The 27040-nt window shown below is 40.3% G+C and overlaps 5 protein-coding genes and 1 long non-coding RNA gene across 6 annotated transcripts; 2 read left to right on the top strand and 4 right to left on the bottom strand.

The window, feature by feature from the left end:
• Nucleotides 1-215: 215 nt before the first annotated feature.
• Nucleotides 216-6972, bottom strand: LOC114434618 (uncharacterized). Its single transcript, XM_028403938.1, has 17 exons — nucleotides 6918-6972; nucleotides 6438-6601; nucleotides 6310-6354; nucleotides 6081-6190; nucleotides 5400-5569; nucleotides 5148-5308; nucleotides 4837-5047; nucleotides 4445-4738; nucleotides 4179-4371; nucleotides 2959-2986; nucleotides 2813-2857; nucleotides 2590-2696; nucleotides 2342-2511; nucleotides 2087-2247; nucleotides 1711-1921; nucleotides 1038-1247; nucleotides 216-967 (listed from the first exon to the last, which is right to left on the bottom strand). Exons 1-17 carry the CDS (start codon nucleotides 6970-6972, stop codon nucleotides 627-629), a joined length of 2676 nt encoding a protein of 891 aa, XP_028259739.1. The 3' UTR covers nucleotides 216-626.
• Nucleotides 6973-8315: 1343 nt separating this feature from the next.
• Nucleotides 8316-14534, bottom strand: LOC114434494 (5-hydroxytryptamine receptor 3A-like). Its single transcript, XM_028403787.1, has 19 exons — nucleotides 14352-14534; nucleotides 14212-14266; nucleotides 13974-14137; nucleotides 13833-13877; nucleotides 13618-13724; nucleotides 13335-13504; nucleotides 12939-13093; nucleotides 12644-12854; nucleotides 12149-12334; nucleotides 11852-12030; nucleotides 10682-10751; nucleotides 10383-10546; nucleotides 10236-10280; nucleotides 10026-10132; nucleotides 9655-9824; nucleotides 9401-9564; nucleotides 9017-9227; nucleotides 8720-8929; nucleotides 8316-8674 (listed from the first exon to the last, which is right to left on the bottom strand). Exons 1-19 carry the CDS (start codon nucleotides 14376-14378, stop codon nucleotides 8379-8381), a joined length of 2736 nt encoding a protein of 911 aa, XP_028259588.1. The 5' UTR covers nucleotides 14379-14534; the 3' UTR covers nucleotides 8316-8378.
• On the top strand, nucleotides 8541-9531 carry LOC114434496 (uncharacterized). Its single transcript, XR_003670495.1, has 3 exons — nucleotides 8541-8656; nucleotides 8765-8861; nucleotides 9047-9531. It is a non-coding gene; the product is annotated as an uncharacterized LOC114434496 (long non-coding RNA).
• On the bottom strand, nucleotides 14459-18207 carry LOC114434495 (receptor-transporting protein 3-like). Its single transcript, XM_028403788.1, has 3 exons — nucleotides 17992-18207; nucleotides 15918-16110; nucleotides 14459-14589 (listed from the first exon to the last, which is right to left on the bottom strand). Exons 1-3 carry the CDS (start codon nucleotides 18159-18161, stop codon nucleotides 14569-14571), a joined length of 384 nt encoding a protein of 127 aa, XP_028259589.1. The 5' UTR covers nucleotides 18162-18207; the 3' UTR covers nucleotides 14459-14568.
• Nucleotides 18208-18531: 324 nt separating this feature from the next.
• Nucleotides 18532-19453, bottom strand: LOC114434794 (receptor-transporting protein 3-like). The gene is made up of 2 exons (XM_028404197.1): nucleotides 19218-19453; nucleotides 18532-18999 (listed from the first exon to the last, which is right to left on the bottom strand). The coding sequence occupies exons 1-2, from the start codon at nucleotides 19367-19369 to the stop codon at nucleotides 18636-18638; spliced, it is 516 nt and encodes a 171-aa protein (XP_028259998.1). The 5' UTR covers nucleotides 19370-19453; the 3' UTR covers nucleotides 18532-18635.
• A 1435-nt stretch (nucleotides 19454-20888) lies between these two features.
• dynlt2b (dynein light chain Tctex-type 2B) lies at nucleotides 20889-23830 on the top strand. The gene is made up of 5 exons (XM_028404027.1): nucleotides 20889-21053; nucleotides 21576-21709; nucleotides 21894-21963; nucleotides 22344-22407; nucleotides 22490-23830. The coding sequence occupies exons 1-5, from the start codon at nucleotides 21007-21009 to the stop codon at nucleotides 22535-22537; spliced, it is 363 nt and encodes a 120-aa protein (XP_028259828.1). The 5' UTR covers nucleotides 20889-21006; the 3' UTR covers nucleotides 22538-23830.
• Nucleotides 23831-27040: the final 3210 nt, after the last annotated feature.

Raw genomic sequence — 27040 nt, forward strand, 5'->3', positions numbered from 1 at the left:
TAACTGCTACTGCATGATAACTTTATTTTACACAAGACAAATACAGTGTGTTTCTCCACTGAAAAATATTAATACAAAATAGAATAAGCATTGAAATGCTTCTGTGTCTCTTGCAGTGAGACAGTCAGGTTCAGAGTTACTTTGTTTAGTCAGGATGTGTGTTTTCAGCCCCCAAACTGCAGCTATTTCCAGAATCACTCTGATGACACCTCTGTCTTTGCATGAGAGCATCTGTATCACCTGCACTAGTAATGGGAAACTTTGGAGTTCGGGTAGGAGCCTGTACTTAAAGGGACTACAACATTTTCCTACTTCACAGCATATGTCACATACACAAACAAAGCTACTTCAAAATGAGTAACAAATATACATTATAAACTATACATAGTGTCATTGTACAAATTGAGAATAATCTCATAGTCTCACTGAGATAAATATGTGCAGATTTGGGATGTAAAGAAGTTGTAGGGGTGTTGGAGCTTGTGGTCCCAGTGAAAATATCAGTATCTGACTTGTTGCAAGGAGAATACATGGAAATACACGATGATACTGAGATGGGAAAAAAAATCTTATACCAAACAAAATTGCTTCATATGACCTCCCTCTGGAATATTATAAATCTGTTACTATGACTTTACATATGAGTTATTCCAGGCCCAGATACCTGAAATTGTGACTAAGCTGGCTATGATGAAGAAGAGGTACAAATAGAACAGCAGCCGGTCGATCACTTCCCCGATCATCTGCCATTCCTGAGATGTTTTGGATCCCTGGAAGTATTTGTCTACCTGAAGGCGAATGGATGTGAGGTCTCTACTCAGCCTCCTCAGTTCATCCAGTGCCGGATCCACAGGTGATGAACGGGGCTGGAGAACCAGTGGTGTTGTAGGCGGTTTCACTGCTGGTGTGTCATTATAGATGCCCTCACTCACTGACAGGTTTGTGGTGTTTGTATTCCTTACCGGTTCTGTCAAAAACATCGAGCAGCTTGTCAGAATATCTTTGTCTCTTTTGAATAGAAGAAAAGAAGAATATACCTTTACAGGCTGGGCTGATGTGGACTGTGACTCTGTTGCTCTTTTTCTTTGGCGGCAGGCAAACTACAACAGCCACATAATGCAACACAAACACACGGAGCCAGTGAGGCACGGCGCTGTATTCACCCGAGCTGAACTGGATGTTTGTGATGAACACCGTCTCCAGCAGGCTGGCCACCATCAGAGCCAGACTGATGGAGAAGAAAACATCTGCAGGAACACACACATCAAGTCCAGTAAAAGCCACAGTCATATGCTGCACATGCACGCTCGTCCTCCAGCTTCAGGTCTAATAGAATTCTGACAGTTCAGGATCTTCTTTATAAAAGAATATTTACTTAACAACTAGAAAAACCTGTCATCTCGTGTGAGACATGATCCTGACCATCAGCACGGAAGATACTCAAACAGACCAAATAAACACACTCGCTGCAGAGTTTACAGAGGGTGGAGCCCACAATGTCTGGGAGCTGTGGGAGAAGATTTACAGTGCTGCTTAAAGGTTTGTGATTCCTTTCTGAATAAATATGACCCAAAATATCAGCTGATAAAATCAGCAGTATAGATTTTAAGAGTTCATCCATGAAAATATTATGGTAGTAAGAGTCAATGATGCTACTTCGATTCAGTGTATCACTAAGAGCATTTTTAACTTTGTACCAGGGTCACTCACTCAGGAGAGGTGTCTCTTCCCCAGTGATGGGCAGCAGGTCGTTCATGATGAGCAGGAAGACGGTGTAACCCAGGATGAGGGTCATCTTGAAGGAGGATCGGTCCACACTTGCTGGAGGTAATATGAAGCTGAAGAGATCCAGTGCAAGGAGAAAGCAGCTGGGGATCAGGAGGTTCACCACATACATGGTCGGCCTGCGTCTCAGAACGATCTTTGGAAGAAACAGGTACAAAACATTGACAATATGTACCATGAGCATGAGTGTTCAGGGAATAAAGTACATTTTTGTTTGTCAGGTACAGTGCAGGAATAAAAGCGGGGTTATGTATGTATTGTGGTAAATAGAGACACTATAAAGGGGAAAGAAAGAGCGTACAAAGTATTTGATCTCAGAGAAGTTTCCACCATCCAGAGCCAGAGTGGAATGGGCTATGCCGATATCTGCCAGCTCCCACTCGCCATTGGTCTCCATCACTTTCCTGGACTCCCCCAGGATAACTTGAGCTGAGGCTCCTTGAATCATCCTTATGTCCGTAGCTAAAGTTACATTTAACAGCACAGGAGTTTGTTTTAGATGTTTTGAGTTACATATTCTAACAGTAATAATAATAGTAATAATAACTTTTATTACCAACGTGTAGATATGATCCAAATGTCAGCGTACAGTTTTGCACATCAAATGGGAAAGTGTAGATGCCTAATGGGCAGGAGCTGACCACTCTTATTGGTTTATCATCAAACACATGTCCTGTGTTAGATAGGTAGACGTAAGGAGTTATGGGGAAATTGTTGTCGTCCACACTGAAGTAGAACAGAAACAAGTCATTGGTAGATATTTTTTTTATCTTTCAGATTTATTTAAAAACCAAAAAACCTTACAATTCTGTGATGTGAATGTCTGGGACCCAGAGATTATCCCGAGGGATGGAGACTCTACTCGCCCCACATTCCTCTTCATCCCAGCTCAGTCCGTCGATATCCCACTCCTACATAAAACAAAAACATTAAAAAAAAACTATATAATGTGAAACCATGGTCTCATTACAGAAACACACATGTAAACCTTTGATTGATGATTTTATTTCAGTGAATAAAAACATACCAGGACTTCCCATAAAACTGAACTCAGAGTTTGTGACTTTTCATCCTACAAATATGATGTAATAATAATCATTAGAGTCAGAGGACTTTAGAAAACAATGAATTGAGACATTGTGTGTGTGTGTGTGTGTGTGTGTGTAGACTTACCACTCCTAGAACTCCCACCAAGGTGATGCTGATGGTCACATTAAGTGGTTTTTGAAAGCTTTGTACAGGCGGCACTAGTTTCTTAGAAAATAAGTTATTCTCCAATTCTGTGAAAAGTGCTGCTGGAGTCGGACTGCTGCAGTTAAAAGCTGCAACTAAACCTGCATTGAGGAAAGAAAAGAAAAAGTGGAAACAAAGTTCACCACATGAATCTGAATCAGCTTTATTCTAGACAAACAAAAACATTTGTTTGATGAGAGATAAAATCTTCATCCACTCAGTTGCCACATTTGTCCTGCTCTTCTGTAAGTTGGCCGACACATTATTTGATAAGTGAGGTTCCTTTTGGTTTATAGAAATTGTGGTGAACTTGAACCACAGCAGCATTTGTGTGTCTCAGACTCTTACAAACGTATTTTTTTTCCTAAATAAAAGCTGCAAACAATCCCTATAGGAACAAAATTCATTATGACATTAAGCTATAATTTAATAGAGCTGTTAGTACATTATGATAGAGGAACATCTTTTATTTTTTTGCTTTAGTTTGCCGTTATAGTGTCAAAAGTGACAGAGCTTCATTTATTTAATTAATAGCCATCCGCTTTAGTTTTATTTATTTAATCGTTAAAATGTCTTCCTTCCTTACCGTGAAGCAGCATGACACTGATGAAGATGAGCTCAGCAGGCTTGACCACTGCCATTTCCAGTCCTCAAAATGACCCAATCCCGAAGACAAAACGATGCCTGTCCCCTCAGACGGATGGATGGAGAGATTGATCTTCTACCAGAGCAGCGTGAGCTTGTCAGTTATTGAAAGTTATCACCTCCTCCAGAGGCTAATATTGACTTAGACGCACAGGAGCGTGACGTCAGCCTTTAGGCTGCAGAGATGCACACTTTCATTATTATATTTGCATTATGAGTGTTTGGATTTACAACAGGATCTTAAATCATCTTTGTGTGGATTTGTATTGTATGAGTCAACGACCTATATTCATGACAGCTGGAACCAAAGCAGACAGCTGTGTAAAGTGTTATACATCTGTGTGTTGAAGAAAACAAAGGCTGTATCTTGATTTAATTACACTTTATTGTTCTGACTTTATAAGCATCAGTGCTACATGATCTGGGTTTTTCTTTACCGTATCAAGAAACAGGTTTTATTCTTGCATTCTGAATTCTTCTTCTTCTTCAGTTAGGACTGGCTGATCCAGATGCACCACATGGAGATGATGACCAGGGCGTAGAAGGTGATCAACAGCAGATAGATGCGGAACAGCAGGTAGTCTAGAACATACCCCACGTGGCACCACTGGTCCTGTAACTCGCTCTCCTTTTGCAGGGAGGTCAGGTGGTTGCGTAGGTCACGCAGGTAGTGACAGATCTGCTGCAGCTCAGGGGGAGCTGTGCTCCCTGGAGAATTATGCAACATTAAAACTGATTACAATACACTAACAAATTCTTAACAGCAGTGGCTGCTCATTACCTGTGCTGCTGGTCTGGTGTTCTGCAGGCGCCTGGCTGGTCTCTTGGATGACGCATTGTCCTGAGCTGCCGTTGGAAGTTTCCGTTTTATTGTTGGATGGTTGGACAGTAGGCAGCCGGACGTCATCTGGCCAGCGATAGCAGATAAGCCTTGCAATGTGTTTGAGGACGACCACCCTGACCCAGTTTGGAACCTCCTGATACTTCATGGAGTTGTGGTGGAGCACATTTGTAATGATGACTGTCTCCAGCAGGCTGATGACCATGAGGGCCAGACACACAGAGAAATAGATACCTATGATAAAGACCAGATCAACAAGATGAAGCACATGTTAGGGTGAATTCTGTTTCTGAACTTGGACCCCACACATAGACTGTATCACCACCTCTGACCTATGATAGGAGTGCCATTTGCTGTGCTGGGCAGGAGGTCGTTCATGATGAGCAGGAAGACGGTGTAGCCCAGGATGAGGGTCATTTTGAAGGATGCGCGGTCGACGCTGTGGGGCGGCAGGTAGAAGGACAGAATATCGATGAGCATGAGGAAGGAGCTCGGGATCAGCAGGTTGACCACGTAGAGCACTGGACGCCTCTTTATGACCACCTGGTGAGGATGAGAGGAAGATTTGAAACAAACACACTCTTTTTTGTTTATGTAACAGGTACTACTGTGATGCTAACACACAATCTTTGTGTTGTCTGACCCAGAAGGTGATGATGTCCCACTCGTCAATCCCAAACTGCAGGATGGAAGTCTCTCCCAGTATGTCCACCAGCTCCCACTCTCCACTGGCTTCCAGGTAACGTTTAGAGTTCCCAGACATCTCCTTAAAGGTCAGAGCGGGACTGACCCTCACATCCCGAACTATCAACGAGGAAAGAAGAGCAGAGAGGAAAAGCTGCAGAGACAATTATATAGTTTATGTTTGTGTACATAATAAGAATTCCTTTCTTACTGGTGTGCATGTAGGAGCCGAAGGTAAAGGTACAGTTCTGCACGTCAAAAGGAAAACTGAAGATCTCAAGGTTGCAGGCGGAGACGAGCCGCAACATCCTGTCCCAGCGGATGTGACCCGTGTGGTTAACGTAGACATAAGGACATGCCTGGGAGACGTCATCATCCACGCTGAGGAGGGTTGGAAGTGGAAAAACCACACAGACAAGGTGTGTATAGACATAGACATAGATTAATAGCTCACTGTATTTAAAATGGAGATCATCAGCCTGTTTTCCTGAGGGCCTTCAACATGTGGTTTGAAATCTCAGCCTGTGGCTTCCCATCATTTAGATGAGTAACAGATCTGTCTGTGTTCACAAAACAAAACTGCCCTGTGTAAGCCTAGGAGGACTAGCAACTGTTGCCTCTAGGACTGTTGCCTCATGCCACCTCAGAGAGTATAGCCTCACATAATCTGGACAGCTCAGTTGTCCATTTTTTTTTTGCCAGATTGTATCAGGACTAAGGTATACCTGACTGTTTGCAAACCTGTTAGCAGCTCTGAGGTGTGAGCTCCTACAGATCTGTGTCAACAACACTTTGCATGCAGCTTATTATCTCTATTGTTATATCATCTCCTGCTCACAGGAGCCACCTAGTGGTCACAGGCTTCACTGTGAAGTATCTATGCAACACTTACAACTCATAAACAATGATGTCTGGAGACCAGAGCTGCCTCACGGGTAGAGAAATCCTGGTCACTCCGTCACACTCATCAGGGTCCCAAACCAGGAACTCATGTTGCCAGTACTGTCGTGAATTGAAATATTAATATAGTCTAAAAACTTTTAACATAAAGTTTGTTTTGGCTGGTAATTAAAATTCATCAAATTCCATAACAGTGCATTCTATATTTCAAAGCAGCTTACCAGCCTCAGCCACAAGAAAGTAGTGAGTATCTGTGTTTTCTCATTCTGAAATGACAACAGTTAATAATAAAATTATCAGTGATATGAACTAAATGTGCGACCCTTGCGGTTGTTAGTTAAACACTCACCACCCCGAGGACAGCATACAAGGTGAAGGAGATGTTGGTGATGGTGGGGTTGCTGAGGTTTACGGCTGGTCTGAAGGACTGGAGGTCAAAGACAGCCTGCATGGACTCGTAGGTCGGCCCACTGTGGCCTTCGTGGCACGACAGTTTACCACAACACAGAGACACTGAACAAAAGGAGACATGTTGCTTAAGGAATTAAAAGCTACTAACTGCAAAAATATGCATAGAGCTTTGCATTCAAGCTTGAAAATTCAAAACACAAATTCATAATATTAATAAAAAATTTCAAAAATATCTTCGAGGAAAAATATATATGCACACTTTGAATAATTATTGAATTAGAATTAACGCGTAAACAATTTGCACCTGAAAGAGACAGGATAGACTACTTAAATCAAAAATAGTAGTAGCACTCTGTTAAAAAAAGAAGAAGCTGCTTCTACTATGAACTATTAGTGAGTAAAACAAAGTTACCAGTACCTGACATCAGGAGTAATCCTGCGATAAAGGTCATTCTTTGCTCATTCAGACTCATGCTGAAAGTTTCACATGCACTAAACATTCTCCACAACTGTAGATCTAATAATGTAGAAAGAACTGCTCCTCCTGTATATGTGTACGCACACACACACACACACACACACACACACACACACACACAGCTGTTTTTGTTTCTTAGTGAGACATTATAATGATGAACTTTAATTCCTGGGAGACCTCACTATCACTAACCGCTCCACATTGCCTAGACTAAAGTGAAATTGTGGACTAACCTAAACTAAAAAAACAAAAATCAACAACAAACTTATAAAACAAACAAACAAAAAAAAGCTAAATATACACTTATGTTTGATAAATATTAAACATGTACATATGTGTTTGTGTCAGGAGGTTTTGGAAAGAAGGTGTAACAGGACGGAGTAGAACTTGTTCTTTCACACCTCCAGTAACCATTCACCCATTTTATTTTTCAACACCTGCCACCCATGGGAGTCTGCCAACGTCAAAACCTTACAATCACTCTATGCATTTACCCAAAGAAAGTGTTAGCTGCCCCCAATATCTTTGTTAATTTCTTCTCAGTGATATGTGTGGCCTCCATGTGCCTGTATGACCTCCCTACAATGTCTGGGCATGATCCCAATGAGGCGGCGGATGTTGTCCTGAAAGATCTCCTCCCAGACCATCAGCATCAGTCAACTCCAGGACAGTCTCTGGTGCAACGTGGCGTTGGTGGATGGAATGAGACATGATGTCAATGCCTTCATCATGCAGGAACTGCTGACACACTTCAGCCACATGAGGCCTACCATTGTCATGCATCAGAAGGAACCCAGGGCCCACTGCACCAGCATATGGTCTGACAAAGGGTCTGAGGATCTCATCCCAGGGTACCTCTGGTTAGCACATGGAGGGCTGTGCTTCTATTAGACAGGTTGATTTCACAGTAGTGGGATTGACTTGGAGTTACATTGTTATGTTTAAGTGTTCCCTTTTAGTTTTTGAGCAGTGTATATTCCACTCCTACAACAGAACAATACTAGATAATTAAGCTTAAAAACACCCCCTTTTTAATTTTAACGCACTGTGTTTTACATATGTGGTAAGGTAACTGTATTTACTAGCAGTTGTAATGAACTACAAACTATACATTTATAATGTAATTGAAAATCTTACATTCATACATTTATCAAGGCTGCAACATAACCTGGATTAAACAAAGAGCACAAACTTACAAAGTGCCTTATTGTTTTGTGGACATGTATATTAGTAGATACACCACTTATTATGCTGACATGCTAAGCTAAGTGACTGTGACAACAACACATCCCACTACTCTTCCTAAGCAAAATGTCAACACACTGACCGAAGGTATTCTACAGCTTTTTTAATATATTTTGTATATTTTATCATGATTTAGGTAAAAACCTAAAAATTAAGTCATGATGTGTTGAATGAGTTCGACCAGAGAATGATGATGGTGATGAAGCTGACTGATATGAAGAGGATGTAGAGGATGAACAGCAGGCGGTCTATGACAGCCCCCACCTGGATCCACTCTTCTGTGCCCTGGCCTCTACTTAGCTGATGCTCCACCTGACACCGGATGGCCTGCAGATCTGTGCCCATGCTCCTCAGCTCCTGCAGAGCCTTGTCCTCCTTTGGCTCCCCCTTGTGGTCTGGAGTTTTGCTGTCCTCTGCTGCAGAGGAAAGAAATGGTAAATGTGACAGCAGCTCTGACTCTATATGACAAAATTCACATCCTTGTTCTGGCGTCCCACCTTGTGCAGCAGGATTTGGGATTACTGTGTCTTCTTGTGCTCTAGGCTTTGGAGAGAGCCCAACTAGTCGGCCCAGGATGTGAAGAACAAATACCCTGATCCAGCGAGGCACTGGAGAATAGTGAGCCGAGCCGCACATGAGGTTGGTAATGATGATTGTTTCTAGTAGACTGGCCACCATCAGAGCCAGGCAAAGACCGAGGAATACATCTAGAAGCCAAGAATACACAATGATTTCAATCTGCATTGTGCTATTTTTGTCCAATGACTGTATCCATACATGCTTTGCTTACTGACTTATAAGCGGTATGGTGTCTCCTGTAACAGGAAGCAGGCTGTTCACGTTGAGCAGGAAGACAGTGTAGCCCAGGATAAGGGTCATCTTGAACAAAGAGCGGTCAACATTCTGAGGAGGCAACATGAAGCTGAACAGGTCCACTGTAATCAGGAAGCAGCTGGGTATCAGGAGGTTCACCACATACAAGGTGGCCCGACGTCGCACTACTACCTGCAGAGGAGTCAGCGTATATGTAACAGCTGGTAAATCTCCAATATGTTAATGGACAGAATAATGTGATTGCCATACATGCAGCATATTACGTTTGCAGGAGTCAAGTTTCTCTGTTCTTTGTTGTGTTAATACATAAAAATCTTATAGTATAAAACTTTATAAAGTCTTACACAGAAGCAAAGCTCTTCATAATTCCCTCCACCTGCTGATGGTAGTTCGAATTTCTTTGCTGTGATTCTGATCAGCTCCCATTCACCCATAGTTGTCATCACTTTTTTAGATTGCTCAGATATTTCTTCTACAGGCCCTGACAGGTACACCTGCACATCTGTGTCTGGAAACACAAGAGTGTTGTGTCAGATTAAGCAGTTCTTTTTTAACTGATAAAATATCTGCACTGCAAATTGGGATTCACAGCTCTTACTTTTGTGTATGTAGGAGTTGAAAGTTAAAGTGCAGTTCTGAATGTCAAATGGAAACGCATATATGTCGAGCCTGCAGGAGCTGATGACTTTCACAGGTTGTGAATCCATTACATGGCCATTATAATACAGGTAGGTATATGGGACAAAGGGGGCTGTGTTTTTCTCCATGCTGCAGAAAGACCACAAAAAAATATAATCCTATAAAGATAAATGTGTGCAGATCGGACTGCATTATTGATTGACTCAGCCTCACCTGGATAGACTGAATTCTTTTGTTAGATCATAAACTGACTCATGTTAATCTCATGTTGAGATCCCTTGATGATGTGTGTCCTTGTTCTCACAGTATAGATCAATAGACAGGACTTACAACTCATTGATGACCACATCTGGCACCCAGAGCTTGGATCTTGGAACTGTAATCCATGATACTCCACACTCTTCTGGATCCCAGCTGAAAAACTCATTAGTCCATTGCTGCAGCACAGATCATACAGAAACAACCAGCTAGGTTCAGAATCACATTAGTTGATTAGACTTTAAAATGTCAGATGTTACCACAGCTAGATTAAGCACTTACTAAAGTTTGCCAGATATACGTTGTCAAGACTTGGGCCTTCTCATCCTGAGAAGAACAAAACATTGTTTGTATGAAAACAATTTCCAGATGAGTAGAATAAATAAAAGCTGTGCAGTGGCCTATTACTGACATGACTTTGTGACTTACCACACCCAAAATGCCAAACAGAGTGAAGTAAATGCTGACATTGGTTGGGGTTGATAAATTCATGACAGGTCGAATGGAGCTCAGGTTGAAAACCGGATCCAGGGCTTCCAGCATTGAAGGGGGGTCAGGTCGGGAGCAGCGCAGCATGCTGGAACTGCATGAAGCTTCAGAGGAAAGGCGTAAACACCTGTCATCATGATTTGATCGAAAAAAAACTCCACTGCTCTATTTTCAGTGACGTCTCTGTCTTTTTTTCAATGCAGACAAAACTATTAGTAAAGGACAGCAGGTGTACTCACCACTGATGAGCAGGGAGATGCAGATGAAGATGAATAGAACCTTACACGGCTTGACTTTCAGCGGGCAGCACTAAAAACATTAACACTGGGTCAAAAGTGCTTCTTTATGTGTGGTGAGCGTGTGTGGGTGATGGCTTGGCTTCACAGATTTTATCCTTTTAACAGTATTTTGTGAAATATTCACAAATGTTTCTATTGAAATCTGTTTTAAGATATAAAACTTAGTCATTGGAGACATGGTAGCTAATATGAAGACCGAGAGAGGTCTGAAAAAGGTTGGACAGATGGTACCAGATGTTGGGCTTATTGTCCTATTTGTCACTTGAACCTTCCCTTTTTAAGTTGCTGAGACCGAAACCACTTTGTTAGGTTTTGGGTAAGATCATGTTAAATTAAAGATCATATTGAGTTAAAATAGACCACTTTACATGCACACTACACTTACTTACATCTAGCATCACCATTTTTTTTGGACACTGTCCCAACAACTTCCCAACTGGATTGGACATGGGCTACAAATCTAACCTAAATCTCACTTTTGGTGAAGCTTTTTTAATGAGAGAGTATCTTGTTAAAATAACAATCGTAGTCTTTATAGACCTGAGTATAAAGAATACGTTGTTGATAGATTATAATATTATAACTATAACATTTTACCACTGTGGTAGTTTAGCTTTATTCTTTTTTTCTGCAGAAATTAAAGCTACAACTAAAAGCTGACATGAATACCAACAAAAAAAAAGAAATAGTCATAACATTTGTTATGTTTGAAATAAATGTCAATCAAAAACTGAATAAAATTTTTCAAGTTATTTTATTTTTTAAATACAGTGGTTTCCTCCATTTTTAAATTGCACACAAAAACGTCTGAAAGCTGCTTCTAACTGATGCAGAATGGAAGTTCAGGAGGATAATAGGATCATTCATTGCTATAAACAGGTAAAATAACTGCATTATATGTGTATTGCTTAAATGGGATGACTCCAAGAATGTTGGCATTACAGTTGTTGAAACAATTCCAGCTGTGTCACTACTCTTAAAATTAACAGCAATTATCTAAATTATCTACTGACTGTATGAGTTCACCCAGATAATGATGATGGTGACAAAGCTGACTGATATGAAGAGGATGTAGAGGCCAAACAGCAGGCGGTCTATGATGAAACCCACCTGGATCCACTCCTCTGAACTTCGGCTGCCTTTCTGCTGCTCCACCTGAAGGCGGATGGCCTTCAGGTCCTTGCTCAGGTTCCTCAGCTCTAGCAGAGCCTTGTCTTCCACTGGGGGACCCCTGGTGTCTGTAAGCTGCTCAACAGCTGTACACTTTGTGGCAGTGCTGGTCTCCAATTCTGCTTGTAAACAAAGAGTTAAGTGGATGATGCATCTATATATGTGTTGATTTTCTATACTTACAGTATTTGTATCGTTTAATTTACACCACAATTCAGTCACTCATAAACTACCTACCTAAATCTCCTGGTTCCTCTTTCTTTCTTGGCAGACAAACCACAAAGCCTAGAATTTGCAGGAAGACTACTCTGACCCAATTAGGGACTGGAGAGAAGTCAGCTGACCCGAACAGCAGGTTGGTGATGAGGATTGTCTCTAGAAGACTGGCCACCATCAGAGCCAGGCACAGAGAGAAGAACACATCTGGCACAGAGATGGAGAGAGATGAGAGTATTCATCAAGACTCAGAATAAATGTTAGAATATGATTGATCACATATTCATGGTTGACACATTTATTTATTTGAACCATGCATATGTTTATGTGTAAATTAATGTAAATCTATTCTAAGCTATTAAGTCTAGTTTTTTGGTTGCTAACGAGTGACGTCTAGTGACCTGTCACTCCAAACCCATTCTCTTACTTTAAGCCTTAACATTATTTCAATGGAGAGTTAAGCTCTACTGTAGCAAACTTCAGTGAGTCAACACAGACAGTATTTGTGATACTGACTCATGAGAGGAATGGTGTTTCCGGTGATAGGCAGCAGGTCGTTCATGATGAGGAGGAAGACGGTGTAGCCCAGGATGAGGGTCATCTTGAAGGAGGATCGGTCCACAGTCTGTGGAGGCAGCAGGAAGCTGAAGAGGTCCACTGTTATGAGGAAGCAGCTGGGGATCAGAAGGTTCACCACATACAGCATGGCCCGACGCCTCACTCTGATCTGTGAAAGAAGACAGAAACAATTTCAGGTAACTGTACCTCAGGATGTAACTCAGGATTTACTCTTTTATTTAACTCAACCTACATGAAATGTAAGCGAGTCAAATTTGTCATCATCCTCCATGATTTTGTGGGAAGTGATGTCCAGCAGCTCCCATTCCCCCATGGTGGTCATCACACTCTTGGAGACCCTTGTGATATCTGCTGCAGATCTCCCAAGGTTAATTGTTATATCAAATGCTGGAGAAAGAGAGAGGAAAAGTGAAGAGGACAATGGTGATAGTAAAAAAGGGAAAAACAACATCGCATAATGGAGCATGATGGAGGATGATGGAGGACGCAGACGTATTGGTTAGGCAAGTATCTAAACATCAGACACTTAGTTCCTTCACTGCAAGTAATTGTGCAGTTTCTCAAAAGGAAAGTAATATCAGCACAGCATATTTGTACCTACACAGGGAACAAAGATGAAGTGTCTTACCAAAGTGGATGTAGGAGTAAAAAGTCAAAGTGCAGTTCTGTATGTCAAATGGGAAGGTGTAGATGTTGAGGTTGCAGGAGCTGACGACTCTGACAGGCTGAGCATCGTGCACCACTCCATCACTATACAGGTACACATATGGGACGGGTGGGGCTGTGTTCTCATCCATACTGTAAGAACGGAACAGGAGGAAAAGGTGGAATGTCTCCAAAATAAGAGCAATGAGGAAGATGTAGACTATGCACAATGCATGGTTTACATAAATGATGTAATCAATACTCACAATTCATTGATAACAATGTCTGGAACCCAAAATTTGTCTCTGGGCAGAGAAATGTTGCTGCTACCGCATTGGATTGGGTCCCAACTGACAAACTGGTTCCTCCACCACTGAAAGAACACAGCTGGTGTAAGAGTGCATCATAATATAAAGCAATGTCCCTTAATCATGCTAACATGACTGATACAGACACAAAGGTGGAGGATTTCCCCACTTACATAATCTAGCCAGATGTAAGTTGTCAGGAGTTGAGCCTTTTCATCCTGAAACACCAGAAGATGATGAATGCAGTAAATGTTTATGTGACAAAAACATGAATCCTAAAAAGAGTTCAGCCCAGCAACATTATTAGAACATACCACTCCCAGTATTCCATACAAGGTGAAGAACGTGATAACGTTGGTGGGGGTTGATGAGTTCTTGACAGGCCGAATGGCGCTCATGTTAAAGACTGGAGTCAGGGCGTCCAGCAGAGCTGGTTGGTTTGGCTGAGAGCAGTTCACCTGGATGGTACCGCACAGAGCTGATGACAGGATGCAGAGACAGGCATGAGTCTGACTGTGTGATTGTGAACACACGATATGAAAAGGTCCTTACCTGGCATGAAAATAATGAAAAGAACCAGGGTGGACTTCACTAAGGGAAAGCGCCACTGCAATTACAGTAAAGTAAATTCATTCAGATTGAAGGATTTATTATTTAAGGTTATCATTATAACATATAGAGGACTGCTTTACCTTCAGTGTAGAGTCCTTGGATGCCATCTTTTGGAGATATTCCAGGAGCTGTCTGTTTCTTCAATATCTCATAGGTGGAAAGGTCACAGCAGAATCTCTTCTTCAAAGCCTCATTGAAAACTTTAAGCTGTTAACGGCTCACTGCTTACCTGTCGACTACCTTCCAGATTAAATTCACCCTGTGTGGCTGAGATATATATACTTAATGCCACTGTGATCAAAGCGTGCTGTGGACAAACTGTTGGCAAATGATGTGGGAAATGAAAAACTCAAGACACAGCAGCTGCCTTCTTTGTAGGTGGTTTCATACAAAGCAAGCATAACCCACAGGTAATGCAGTGTACCTCACTGTGTGACATGCAGAGGGTGAAGACTGACCACAGTGGTCACAGTCACACCTGTTGGTCACAGGCAAATGAAGAGTGTGTGCCGTGTTGTGTGTCAGAACAAACCCCCTCTGCCAGCCAGCCACTTTTCATGCTATGTTACTGATTTCCTTACAAAGTCAGAAGACATTCCTCAGCAGTGCAAACAAACATTTTTCTATATTATCTAAGGAGGGCTAATGAGTGTTTGAGAGCTTACTATATTTCTGTGAATACTCAGATTGTGTGTGTGTTTCTTTAGTGCATTGTTCTCCTTGGTTTGGGTTTCTGTTGAATCCTGTGTTCAGTTATTATTTTCCTTGTAGCTGTAGGGTTGGTGTTCGTGTTACTCTGGGTTTTTGTTTAGTTCCTGATGCATCTTGGTGTCCTTAGTAGTGTCTGTCTATGCTGTGTTGTAGTTCTGTCCTGTGCTTCCTGTTTTACTTTGAAAGTCCCGTCTTCTTTGTGTTTTCCTGTTGTTTCCCGCCTTTTGTGATTACCTGCTCCGCCCTGATTGTGTTCACCTGTGTCTTGTTGTCTGTCTCTACTTAAGTCCTGTGCTCCCCTTTGTCAGTTTGTTACCCTGCTACCTTGTGTGCCACACCAAGCCTTACCAGCCTTCAAACCTTGTTCTAAGAGGATCATGTTTCTCGTGAATGTTTTTGTGAACTCTATGCTAAGCCATGAACTTCGTCTTCAGACATTGTTTTTTGGGTTCTTGTGAGTGTTTAATGAACTCTATGCCAAGCTTTGTTTTTGGATATCACCGTGGCAGACTAGCCACTGCTAGAATAAGAGACTTTGTTTTGCCATACTACTGCCTGCTGCCTTTGCACTTGTGTCCCCATCTCCAAACTGTGACACTAATAATGTTATAGTTCTCCATTTTTTTTATTTAGTTTGCCATAGTCCACCCAGTCTGAAAACGGATCTGATGCTATAATTGATCAAACAGATCCATAGTGAAATAGGTTATTAGGTTCTAAGTAAGTAAATTATAATAAAATATCACCAAAAAATAAGAAAAAATTCAACTAGGTCATCATTCTTAAGCTCTGTAGTATTTCATCCGGGCACAGCAGCCTTCCTTACAGGCCTCACAGTGCCTGGGCTCGTGTTGTTGGTTGACATAAATCCTCCCAAAGTGAGGATTGCCTTGGTCTTGGCCTTCTTTATACCATTTTCGTCTTATCTTTTATACCAGGCTCTCCATGAGGGAGTGGATGTTGGTGGAGTCGACGTCTGGCTTCACCATTGGTGCATTTTTGCAGATTTTGCAGTTCTGACGGTACAGCCTCGTCTTTACAATGCCTCGCCCATTTTTCAGGCGCATGATGAAAACAACTGTCACCAGGTTAGATGGCCAGGTTCGTCTACACAGGTCACATCGAAACCTTCAAAAACAACAAAAAGAACAGGTTTCCAAATTTACAGCAAGCCAAACCACCACAGCAGTACATTACATACTAGTAATACCATAACACCAAAGAAAAACAAAGGGACAAAGGATTGCTGTTCACAGTAACCAGCAGGCTTCATGTGACTTCACCCATGCAAAATATTAGCTTCAATTCAGATCACAATTTTTATTTGACTCTCTGAAGTTCCCTCAGATTTCTCTTAGATGTATCATACGTTACCACCTACAGGATGACCAACAGTGTAAACATTAAATATATAGATCATTGGCGTCATTATTTTATTGATTTCCCCTTAATTCAACCTGGTATAATATGCCACATGTCTTTGGATGCATAGGAAGTGAAATATTTTAAAGAAACTTCTGGTTAATTTAGAGGTCAGTTTAGTTAACATAACCTGTCTATAAATAAAATACAGTTTTGAGCTTTTGTTCAGACCTGCCACTGGTGTTCCAGTTGCACACTGACCACCTTGCTGTGGCCATTCTGGTGTGATGGAGTCATCAAACTCCAGATCCCATGTGTGTTCTTTTTCTTGTTCAAGATTGGCTGCTTCAATGATGAATATATGTTTCCATGCGTTGAGGTCCAAGCCACCATGTGCCATCCTGTCAGTGAGTGGTGCAGCTGTGTGAGAGCTGCTCTGCACACACACACACACACTTTGTGACAGCTGATGTGTACAAACAGAGTGACTCAGCTTTTATATGCCCCTTAACAGCTGAGGGTGAGGAAACTGAAAGTGCACTTGTGTCCACATCCCCAAACCATGACACTGATAATGTTATTTTTCTCAAATTGTTTTATTTCAAGGTAGAAACACACACAGTACAGTTTGCCATACTCCACCCAGTCTGAAAACTGATCTGATGCTGTAATTGATCAAACAATAGTTATGCAGGAATATTTAAGTTTTCATTTACTCAGCTTTACTTTTACTAGAGGTCCCCAGTTACAAGCAACAAAAACCAAGTTTTTCAGCAAACAACTGGTACATTCCATAGTGAAATAGGTTATTAGGTTCTGAGTAAGTAAATCTAATTAAAATCTATCACCAAAAAGAAAGAAAACCAGGTCATCATTCTTAAGCTCAGTAGTATTCCATCTGGGCACAGTAGCCCTCAATGCAGGCCTCACAGTGCCGGGGCTCATGTTGTTGATTGACTTCAATCCTCTCAAAGTGAGGATTGCCTTGGTCTTGGCCTTCTTCGTACCATTTTCGTCTTATCTTTTTCACCAGGCTCTGCATGAGGGAGTGGATGTTGGTGGAGTCGATGCCTGGCTTCACCATTGGTGCATTTTTGCAGATTTTGCAGTTCTGACGGTACAGCCTCGTCTTTACAATGCCTCGCCCATTTTTCAGGCGCATAATGAAAACAACCTTCACCAGGTTAGATGGCCAGGTTCGTCTACACAGGTCACATTGAAACCTTCAAAAACAACAGAAACAGGTTTCCAAATTTACAGCAAGCCAAACCACCACAGCACTCCAATACATACTAGTAATACCATAACACCAAAGAGAAACAAAGGGACAAAGGATTGCTGTTCACAGTCACCAGCAGGCTTCATGTGACTCCACCCATGCAAAACATTAGCTTCAATTCAGATCACAATTTTTATTTGACACTGAAGTTCCCTCAGATTTCTCTTAGATGTACCATACGTTACCACCTACAGGATGACCAACAGTGTAAACATTATATATAGATCATCTGGCATCATTAGTTATTGATTTCCCCTTAATTCAACCTGGCATAATATGCCACATCACAACATAAGGAAGCATCTGGTTAATTTAGAAGTCAGTTTAGTTAATGTAACCTGTCTATTAATAAAATACAATGTTCAGACCTGCCACTGGTCTTCCAGTTACACACCGACCACCCTTGCTGTGGCCACTTGGGTGTGATGGAGTCATCAAACTCCAGATCCCATATGTGTTTTTTTTCTTCTTCAAGATTGGCTGCTTCAGTTTTGAAGATTTCTCTCCATGCGTTGGGGTCCAAGCCACCGTGTGCCATCCTGTCGGTGAGTGGTGCAGTTGTGTGAGAGCTGCTCTGCGCACACACACTTGTGACTACGACACATGATTCTGATACTTTTGGATCCAGTTTAACTAGTCATTAACCATCAGATATGCAAATATGAGGAAGCAAAATGAAATGTATAAAAAAAACACAGCTACTCTTTGTTTGTATGGCTATATTCTAATCTTACACAAGTAATTACTGCAATGAGTGAACAAGAAATTACTTTATGTAATAGAAAGCCCCCCCCTCCCTCTGTACCCGGAGAGAGAATGGAAAATTAAAACAAAAGTTATATGATATGAAGGAGAGTGTATCAGGTTCAGGTTCATTTTTGTCATATTTAAACATGAAAGTAGACAACTTCAGTTTAAATGTATTTTATTTGTTAAGAGTAAACAGACACACTAAGCTTTTGTAAAGCTTTGGAGCTTACATTTATACACTAAAGAAAAATACTTTACAGTATTAATAGAAATCTGGCTTGAAGACAGCAGATGCATCATTCCTGGTACAGACACCTTTCATGCAGGCCTCACAGTGATCAGGCTCATGAGGACTCTTGACATCAATGCTTTTAGGATTCCTGTTCTTTGAACCAATGTCTTCAAAGTAGCAATTCCTTCTTATCTTCTCCACCAAGTTCTCCAAGAGGATTTTTATGTTTTCAGAATCGATGCTGGGCTTCTCCATCTGTGCATCGCTGCAATTCTTGCATTTCTGGCGGAAGATCCTCACTTTGACTACACCCTTCGTATCTATCAGGCACATGTGGAAGACCACCATCACCCGGTTGGAAGGCCAGCTTCTCCCACACTTGGAGCATTTGAACCTTGAAAATGAAAAAATGAAATGAAGGTTTGTCATATAGCTTAAAGCCAAAAATGTGGTAAATGGAGTCAGGTGACCTTTAACCACCACCCGGTTATCAGGCCCTATGCCTTATTTTTGCTTAGACAGCACTGGACCATACAGTCATAATCATGTATATTGCTCCCTTACATATACTGTACACAGCAGCAGCAGTCAACATTGCTCCAGCACACTGACCTTGCACTTGTGTTCCTGATGTATTTCTTCCAGCCACTGTTTGGGTGGTCAGGCTCAATATGGTCATCAAAGTCCAAAACCCATCTGTGTCCTGGTGGGAGAGCCAATGTTTTTTCCAGAAAGATAAGCACCCACTCCGGAGGAACCGTCATGCTGGTGGCTGAAGAAGAAGCAAAACCCTGACAGCTGATGTGTACAAACAGAGTGACTCAGCTTTTATATGCCCCTTTACAGCTGAGGGTGAGGAAACTGAAAGTGCAAACCAGGTTTCCTTAAGTTTCATTTGAGGCTTTACCATGAACCATGACTGCACAAGAAAGGAAACTGAAAGGTTCTCTTCTAGTACTGCTTGTCACACTGACACCTGCTGGTGATATGACACTCTTCTCTTAGTAGTCCATAGAGCTGGATATTTATGGTATAAGAATAGAATGGTAAGAATGGTACACTTTAAAGCCTATTTGTAATTTTATATGAATTCAATTACAAGATCTATTTTCAGCCATGGAGATGGAGAGTGTAAACCCTCCATATCTGCCATAAATGCAGTAAATGAAGGACACATCAGATTGACAAAGACATGGTTTTTCATGTATATTGAAAAAAAATACGATTTTATTAAATTTAAATGTAAAAACAATAGATAAAAATATCTTTATTTCATTTTAATTTAATAAAAATACCTCTGAGCTTTGAGTGGAGGTTTAGAAGCGTAAATGGTGCTTAACAAACAATAAACTCATATAAACCTTAATTTTCTCTTTCAGGGGAATAATATAAAAATCCAATGTGTTCTAATGGCTCATTAAACCTAATTTACAAGTTTAATGTTTAAAAAGAGACCAATTACATTTCTACAATCTGCAATTTGTCCCTCATCTGTACCCTAAAGGTTAATGGTGATCACTACTGAGTATAATGAATGCCACCCAGTTCAAACATTAGTCTTGGTATTAGTAGACATGTTAATGCATTTAATGCCCTTCTCCCCTGTTGGCCTGCAGTCTTGCAGATGATGAGTAATTAATTAGTAAATAGTGTTTACCCCTCTGGCCTTTTGACACAAGGCCAATTGATCTGGGACAACATGACAAAATATTGTAATATTCCTCTGTGTTAATATGTGTTTGTAGCAGCTGCTGTAGCATAGCATTGAGCCCTTACAGAGTTTAACTACTGGTAGTGATGCAAAGAGAACCGTAGTGTAGATAGTTCAAGTCTAATATGCTATAGGATTTCTGGACCTGTAAAAATCTCCCAGTGTACCTGATATCAAAACTTAGGATTTACCTTTAAAGCACACAAAAAGTAATCATGCTTCCTCCCAAGCTATCAGAGCAGTTGTGTGCTCTTTTTTTGTAGCGTAAGTGAAGGCAAATGGCACCACTGATTTGCTTTAAAAGCGGGTGAGTGCAGAAATCACTTGAAGGCCTCAGCAAAAAGGGTCTGCACAGTGTTATTATGAGAGTGAAGAGAAGGCAACATGGAAAATAGGAGGGTTACCATGGAGTTTAGCAAGAATAGGTTGAAGTGGTTTGAGTAATGATAAAAAAGAAAGAAAAAGAAAAAAAACTTTTTATGTTTAAAGATTTTTTATGTAGTTGCAGTTCTTCAGCATGCTCTTATTTTGAAACAGGAAACCAGGTCCTCCATAAAACGACAGAAGAAGAAGAAGACGTAACTATGGTAACAGGTTCAAACCCTTTGCAACAGTCCGCGTCAGCTTCATAGACAACTTTACATGCTATTCGTTTAGAAACTAGAAATTCGTTTAGATCCCTCAGACGCCATGGAAGGGTCAGATACATACCTCATACGGCCAAATCATCAGCACAAGTGAGTCTGCATAACTGTCAGTTAGAAGATAAAGCGTAATTTAGCTTTTAGCCAGGCAGATTGTAGCTAACATTAGCTTACTAGCTAGGGGCTACATCAGTGGTTTTAAGACGCTGGGTTTATAAAGGTTTCGTTCTTTACAAGCATCTCTAACGTACATGTATATTATACAGCAAACATGTATATTCCCATAAATATAAATCCTGTTATTACGTGAGTAACGTGGTGTCGTGCTGTCAAACGACAGCCTTCCTTGCTAGGGTTGCTACATTCGTTTATAAAGTTATATAGAGGTTACAGGTTTCTGAGTTTAGTTTTGCCAATTGGTTCTAAATTTTGGGTACATAAGTATGTTATGTATTTATGGTTAGCATAACTTCAAACTACCGGTACTTGAACTACTCCCACAGACTTTTGTGATATACTGTAATCTCTTTAACAATCTTATACATATGTATGCACTTTTATATGATAAATTATGTAAGAAATATTGCCTCCCCTGATTTCTTTCTGTCTTTCCAGGTTTAAGCCGACCATTGTGAAAGAGCATGTTCGTGAAGTTTTGAGAGAGCGACTGTCTGGGGTGCAGTATGACCCAGAAGAGGTTCCTGAACTGTCCCGTTCATTGGCAGAGAGCATTAAAGTCAAAGTAAAAAGTGAGTGAATTATTCTGCTTCTTATTCCCCCACTGGGCTGTGTTCATTCATCAGTGACAAAAAGAGATGCCATTAAAGACATTGTTTGTCTTTACAATAGAATAAATCGTATTTAATTACATGGGAAGAATATTATTGTGTGTTGATGCACAAACGTCAACCTTTTCTTTCTCTTTCTGGACAGATGCAGGATTTGACAGATACAAGCTTGTTGTGCAGGTGGTCATTGGTGAACAACGGGGGCAGGGAGTCAAGTAAGTGATTATACAAAAAATGGTTCTGTTAATACAAAATACAGCTCCCCTGCAGCGCCATAGTTGTTAGCCAGACAGTCAGAATAACCACACAGGAAAGTATGGAGAGAACTATAGTTATGGGAGTTTGACACACATCCAGCCACTGAGGTCCTTCACCACATATAAACCTGTTTCCCCACCAAACAGTTAGAAGTCATGAAGCTGCTAAACATCTTTAAGTAAGCTTTACATATCCAAAAACTCATTCAACATATCACAGTCTGCACAAATGGTGCAGAATTTCTTGTACCACTAAAAAACAGACTAATAGGCAGGCAGAGATTAAAAACAAAAATAAACTGGCCTGGGCCTCAGGTGATTTCTGACTGCTTTTCCAGGATGTCTTCCAGGTGTTTGTGGGACGCTGACACAGACAGCTATGCAGAAGATGTTTTCATGAATGTAAGAGCTCAGCTTCTCAGTTAGATTGAATATGATGAGAATAATACAGATTTATTCATTCATCCAATGTTTTCCTCCATAGGACAACCTGTTCTGTGTGGTGGCGGTTTTTGGAAGTTACTACTACTGAGGATGAAAGGAAGGGTGACTCAGATAAAGAGATGTGAGGCGAACATTTATGAGACAGCATTCCACCAACATTTCAACTCCAGGGTGCAAGAATTCATTACTTGAGCCAACAAGATGATTAAAGATTGATCGTATTTATGATTAAATAATTAAAGAATTTAATTTTTGAAAGGTATTACACCTTATTTGTAAATATACCGATTTAGAAATGTGTTTGATAAGAGTGGGAATATTCACACACTGCTGGGTTTACTTCAGAAGACAGTCTTTGTTGATTTTACAACAAAGACTGAAACAGCAATTCTGTTGAAGGTTATTGACCGATTTATTGTGTCTTTAGGATCTTCTAATCTTGCAGGTTCTAAGCACTGAGGTTTGCAGCGGTCGCTGTCTGCAATAATTGGAATGAATTGAATTTCCTCCCCCTAGAAAAACATTAAAAGCCGTCATATGTATTGCAGCACAATCCATATTTAAATTAAAGTTTAGGTGCTTGAATTTGCACTGCAAGAACACTAGAGGTCAGTATTAGGACAGTTTCCTGATGTCAACTGTCATTGTTGTGACTGCGTCACCACCATAATGAACATAATCACTGCGTAATGCTCCTATGCAGCTGTCTGATTTCTGTTATTGTAGGAGTCTTCTATAACACATGTAACACAAAAATAACCAATGGATAATATTTATTGTACGTCGCACTGTGTATTGTTAGAAACTCAGTAATCACACTGAGTGTTTATAGATTTTTTTAATAAATAAAAGAAAACGTTTCAGAAAAGATCTTGAACTATCTGACTTCACTAATATTTTTTCAGGATTGAGTTTAACAACAGGCAATGTTGATGAGTACATTTAAGTTTTTTATATTGAGGCACTCTTGTGGTCTCAGTTCAAATAAAATATGAAAAACTAAACTAATGCCATAAATGTTTAAAAGGGTTATATTTTTAAACTGGTGAAAGGTTAAAATACAGAATTCTCACATGTCTAGCTGTATACAGTTTGAGGTTTGTGGGTTTCTGCCATGAGAAGCCACCTGTAGTGACCTCGATTGGATTTTTCTTTCTTTGTATTTTTCACATGGCCACTGCAATCATGAAATACTGCCTACAATTTTGAATAGTTGTCTCGGAAATCTCAAAAGGAAATTTGAACCTGTTACAGTAAAGTTTTTTTTTTGTCAGCTTTCAGGAAGCACACGCTTTATGAACATGTTTGTTTGGTCAAATGTTCTGATGAAGTTGATGGACCAAATCAACAAGAAAATAAATACAAATGGATCCAGGAAGAAGCTCATTGTAATGTTTGGTGAAAGATGACTAAAGTTAAAGCTGGTTAGTTGTTGTGAAGTTGTTAGCAGAGTGATGCTTTCTCCTAAATGTCCCAAAAATGTGTCTCAAAGAATCGCTTTTGTTCCTCAGCATGACAGCTCAACTAACTCCAATCAGTCTCTTTTGTGCAATCTGTCGCTTGTGTTCCAGTGTGAGAATTAGAAAATGTGTTAGTCACTGCAAGCTGATTAGTTGATGTAAGCACATGCTTCTGCCTCCTCCATTAACGCATTTTTCTTTCACGGCCCTGCCTTTGGCTTTCAATCAAGTCTGTTAGCTCATTAAATCCAGGTGGTAGCCAAGCAGCTCTATGTTTGTAGAAAGGTTACAGGCTAGACAGCAGAACAAAGGCACACATCAAAAACAAATCTATGCCTTATGACACTTTGCATCATCCCTAAGTGAGAGTGGCTGCAATTAGACAGATGCAATATTTCCTTTTTGCAGCATTATAATCAATCAAGGATCTTGGTCAATTGACATATTGGGTTTTCTCTTCCACTGTTCTGTTTGCATGCTGCAGACGATGCAACTAAACCTGAATTTTATTGTTGCAATAGTTGAGACATACTAAAGATAGGGGAAGTTTAGTGTGTTCAGCCAGACACTTAAGAGGAGAACAAGGAAAAGTATTTACCAGTAAAACATTTTTGGATTTCAGCAGGAACGGAGGTTCATTATTATTTAAAAAAAACAAAAAAAAACTTTGGAGTTGCACATCAATGGAACATCTAAGTAAGCCTTAGGCTTACTTCACACTTTACTGGTAATAACAGAACATCAAGCCCTCTCTTTGTAATTACAGTTCAGACAGGTAATTTAGTTGAGTTGAAGTAATGTGATGTTGCAAATAGCAACCATCTGGAACTTTAAAATGTCATTTTGTATGACGGTACATGCTGTGCCACATCAAGATGATCATGTCTATATAGTAAAAGGGAGCAGCATCTCAGACAGTGTAAAGAGGCAGCTCTTCACACAGCCCCTCTGAAGGTCTGTCCGTGGATTCTATGTGTCCTTATTTATCCACGTGACTTGGCTGTCACAATAAAATGGGTGACATGACAACGTTTTTCTAACCTCTAAGTCATTAAATAACAAACCACGTGAACAGCTCTTTAGACTTTATGATGTGGCCTTTATTGTCAAGTGTCTCATTCTTTTTCCTCAAAGGCTGACTATGAACTTTAATATTTTGGTCACACAACAATCTTCCCTTTCAGCTTTTAAATCTTTGGATCAGTTGGCAGTTATTTCTATTTAAAAAAAGAGTCAAATGTTTCTTCCCTAATTGAATTACTTTAAAATAAACTTCAATTAGGCTGCAGGTCACTTTTGGCTATTTCTGTATTTAGGCGTCATTCATTGATTTAAGTAAACTGGTCCCCCATCTGGAAAAGTAGATGCTTTTGAGATGCAATATAAAGACTAATGAGACAGAAGTGAGCAGCTGAAGTGATCACGCTTATCTGAATCGATTAGTCAAATGACGCATACACTGATTACATATACTACATGCTAAAAACTGTTTCTTGCTCTTATTTGTGGTGGCACTGACACAATTTATGTAAGTTTGTATTACCATGTATTAGCCTGAATTATATTTTCATATTCAGCTTTTAGCTAAGTGGCTCAGTTTGAAGCTGGCAGTGCAGGCTCCTCCAAATACAGCAGTTAGACAAAAATGAGACTGTCCTCTGTCACAAAAGCTTCTGATCTCTACAGCTCTTTTCAACATTGCACAAAGTAGCGCACACAGTTGGATGTATATATAGTATTTAGAGAATCCTCTTTACATTATGCATAACCCAGTCATGTTCCTTATGTCTTATGTCGCTGTGAGTCAGAGTGATGGTGAAAGCATGCTGTTTTATTGGATGGTATCTGCTTCATTTGATAATCATCTGAATGATTAAATGTACCGTATGTTTACATCAAGTTCACTCATCGATGTTTCTGCTGTTTTGACCCATCGTATCAATGCTAATTATCTTCCAGCTGATAAAACTAAACTTACTCCACATGGAGCTCAAATAAAGCAGACATCAAATAAAATAATTGAACAGTTCCACATGATGTTTTTATTTCAGGTAGGAGCAGGCAGGCGGTTTGCTTTTCTGGCTGCAGTGTTTGTTGAAAATTGTTGACATTAGGATAATTGAAGTGAATCATTCCTACTGATTTGCTAAATCAAATTGGCATTTGACCACCGGATTATTATTTTCCCAAGGAGACATGACAGACGCAAAAATGACAGAATGATTTTTGGGAATGTCATTTAGTTATTTTTAGCATTGTAGGTCAATAGAAAAAAAGAATATTATTGAAAATGTAATCGCAAAAAAAAAAATTTATACTAGACTTCATATTGTGTGCTGTATAAACTGTAGTGACCAATGTCTACTAAGCTCTACTGTATTTCCAAACATGGATTAACAGTAGAAGGACTCCTGGTTGTCTATAAACGGGCAAATATATTGTAAGAAAATAATTTTTATTTTTATGTTAGACAACCTCATAGAACCTCCTTTTGCCTCTCCACTGTCCCATCAGTCAGGCAGTTGAATAGTCTCAGTGTCCATACTTTCTTTCTTTGTCTGTAAGTCTTATTGCACAGCAGCTCTTCACAATTTAACCAGCACCTTTTATGTTGTTTTTCCATGTGAATGCACGATGACAGACATCGTCTGTTGAGGCTTTGCCACTGGATGCAGCGATAGTGGTGACTTCTGCGTACCCTCTGTTGTACTCTCTCCTCTCCTCTCATCTTTTCTGTCTGTTCTGGAAACAGTGTTATGCAGCACGAGGCTATAGATATGTATGGTTATTGAGGCTGACTTCATTTGCGTAAATCATGCTTCACTCTAAGTGGATTCTGTTTTATTTGCTTAATTTAAAGGTATTGGGTTTACAAAAACCTATCCACTTTCACAACATTCAGCCCAGTAATCGCACTCGCAGTCGCAGTCACACCGGCGTATTACTGGCAGTCTTGAATGAACAGTGTAATTCTTTGAGTCCAGATGGCCAATTTGCAACATTTAAACTGGTCTCGGCACATTTACTTGACTTGAATGAGACGATGCAGTGCTTTTGGGGCTGGAAATGCACTGAAAGTATGAGGCTAGTGATTTTCTATATTTTCCTGGGTGTCAGCATATCAATGTGGA

Source organism: Parambassis ranga, chromosome 4 (assembly GCF_900634625.1).
Source record: "Parambassis ranga chromosome 4, fParRan2.1, whole genome shotgun sequence".
Lineage (NCBI taxonomy): Eukaryota > Metazoa > Chordata > Actinopteri > Ambassidae > Parambassis > Parambassis ranga.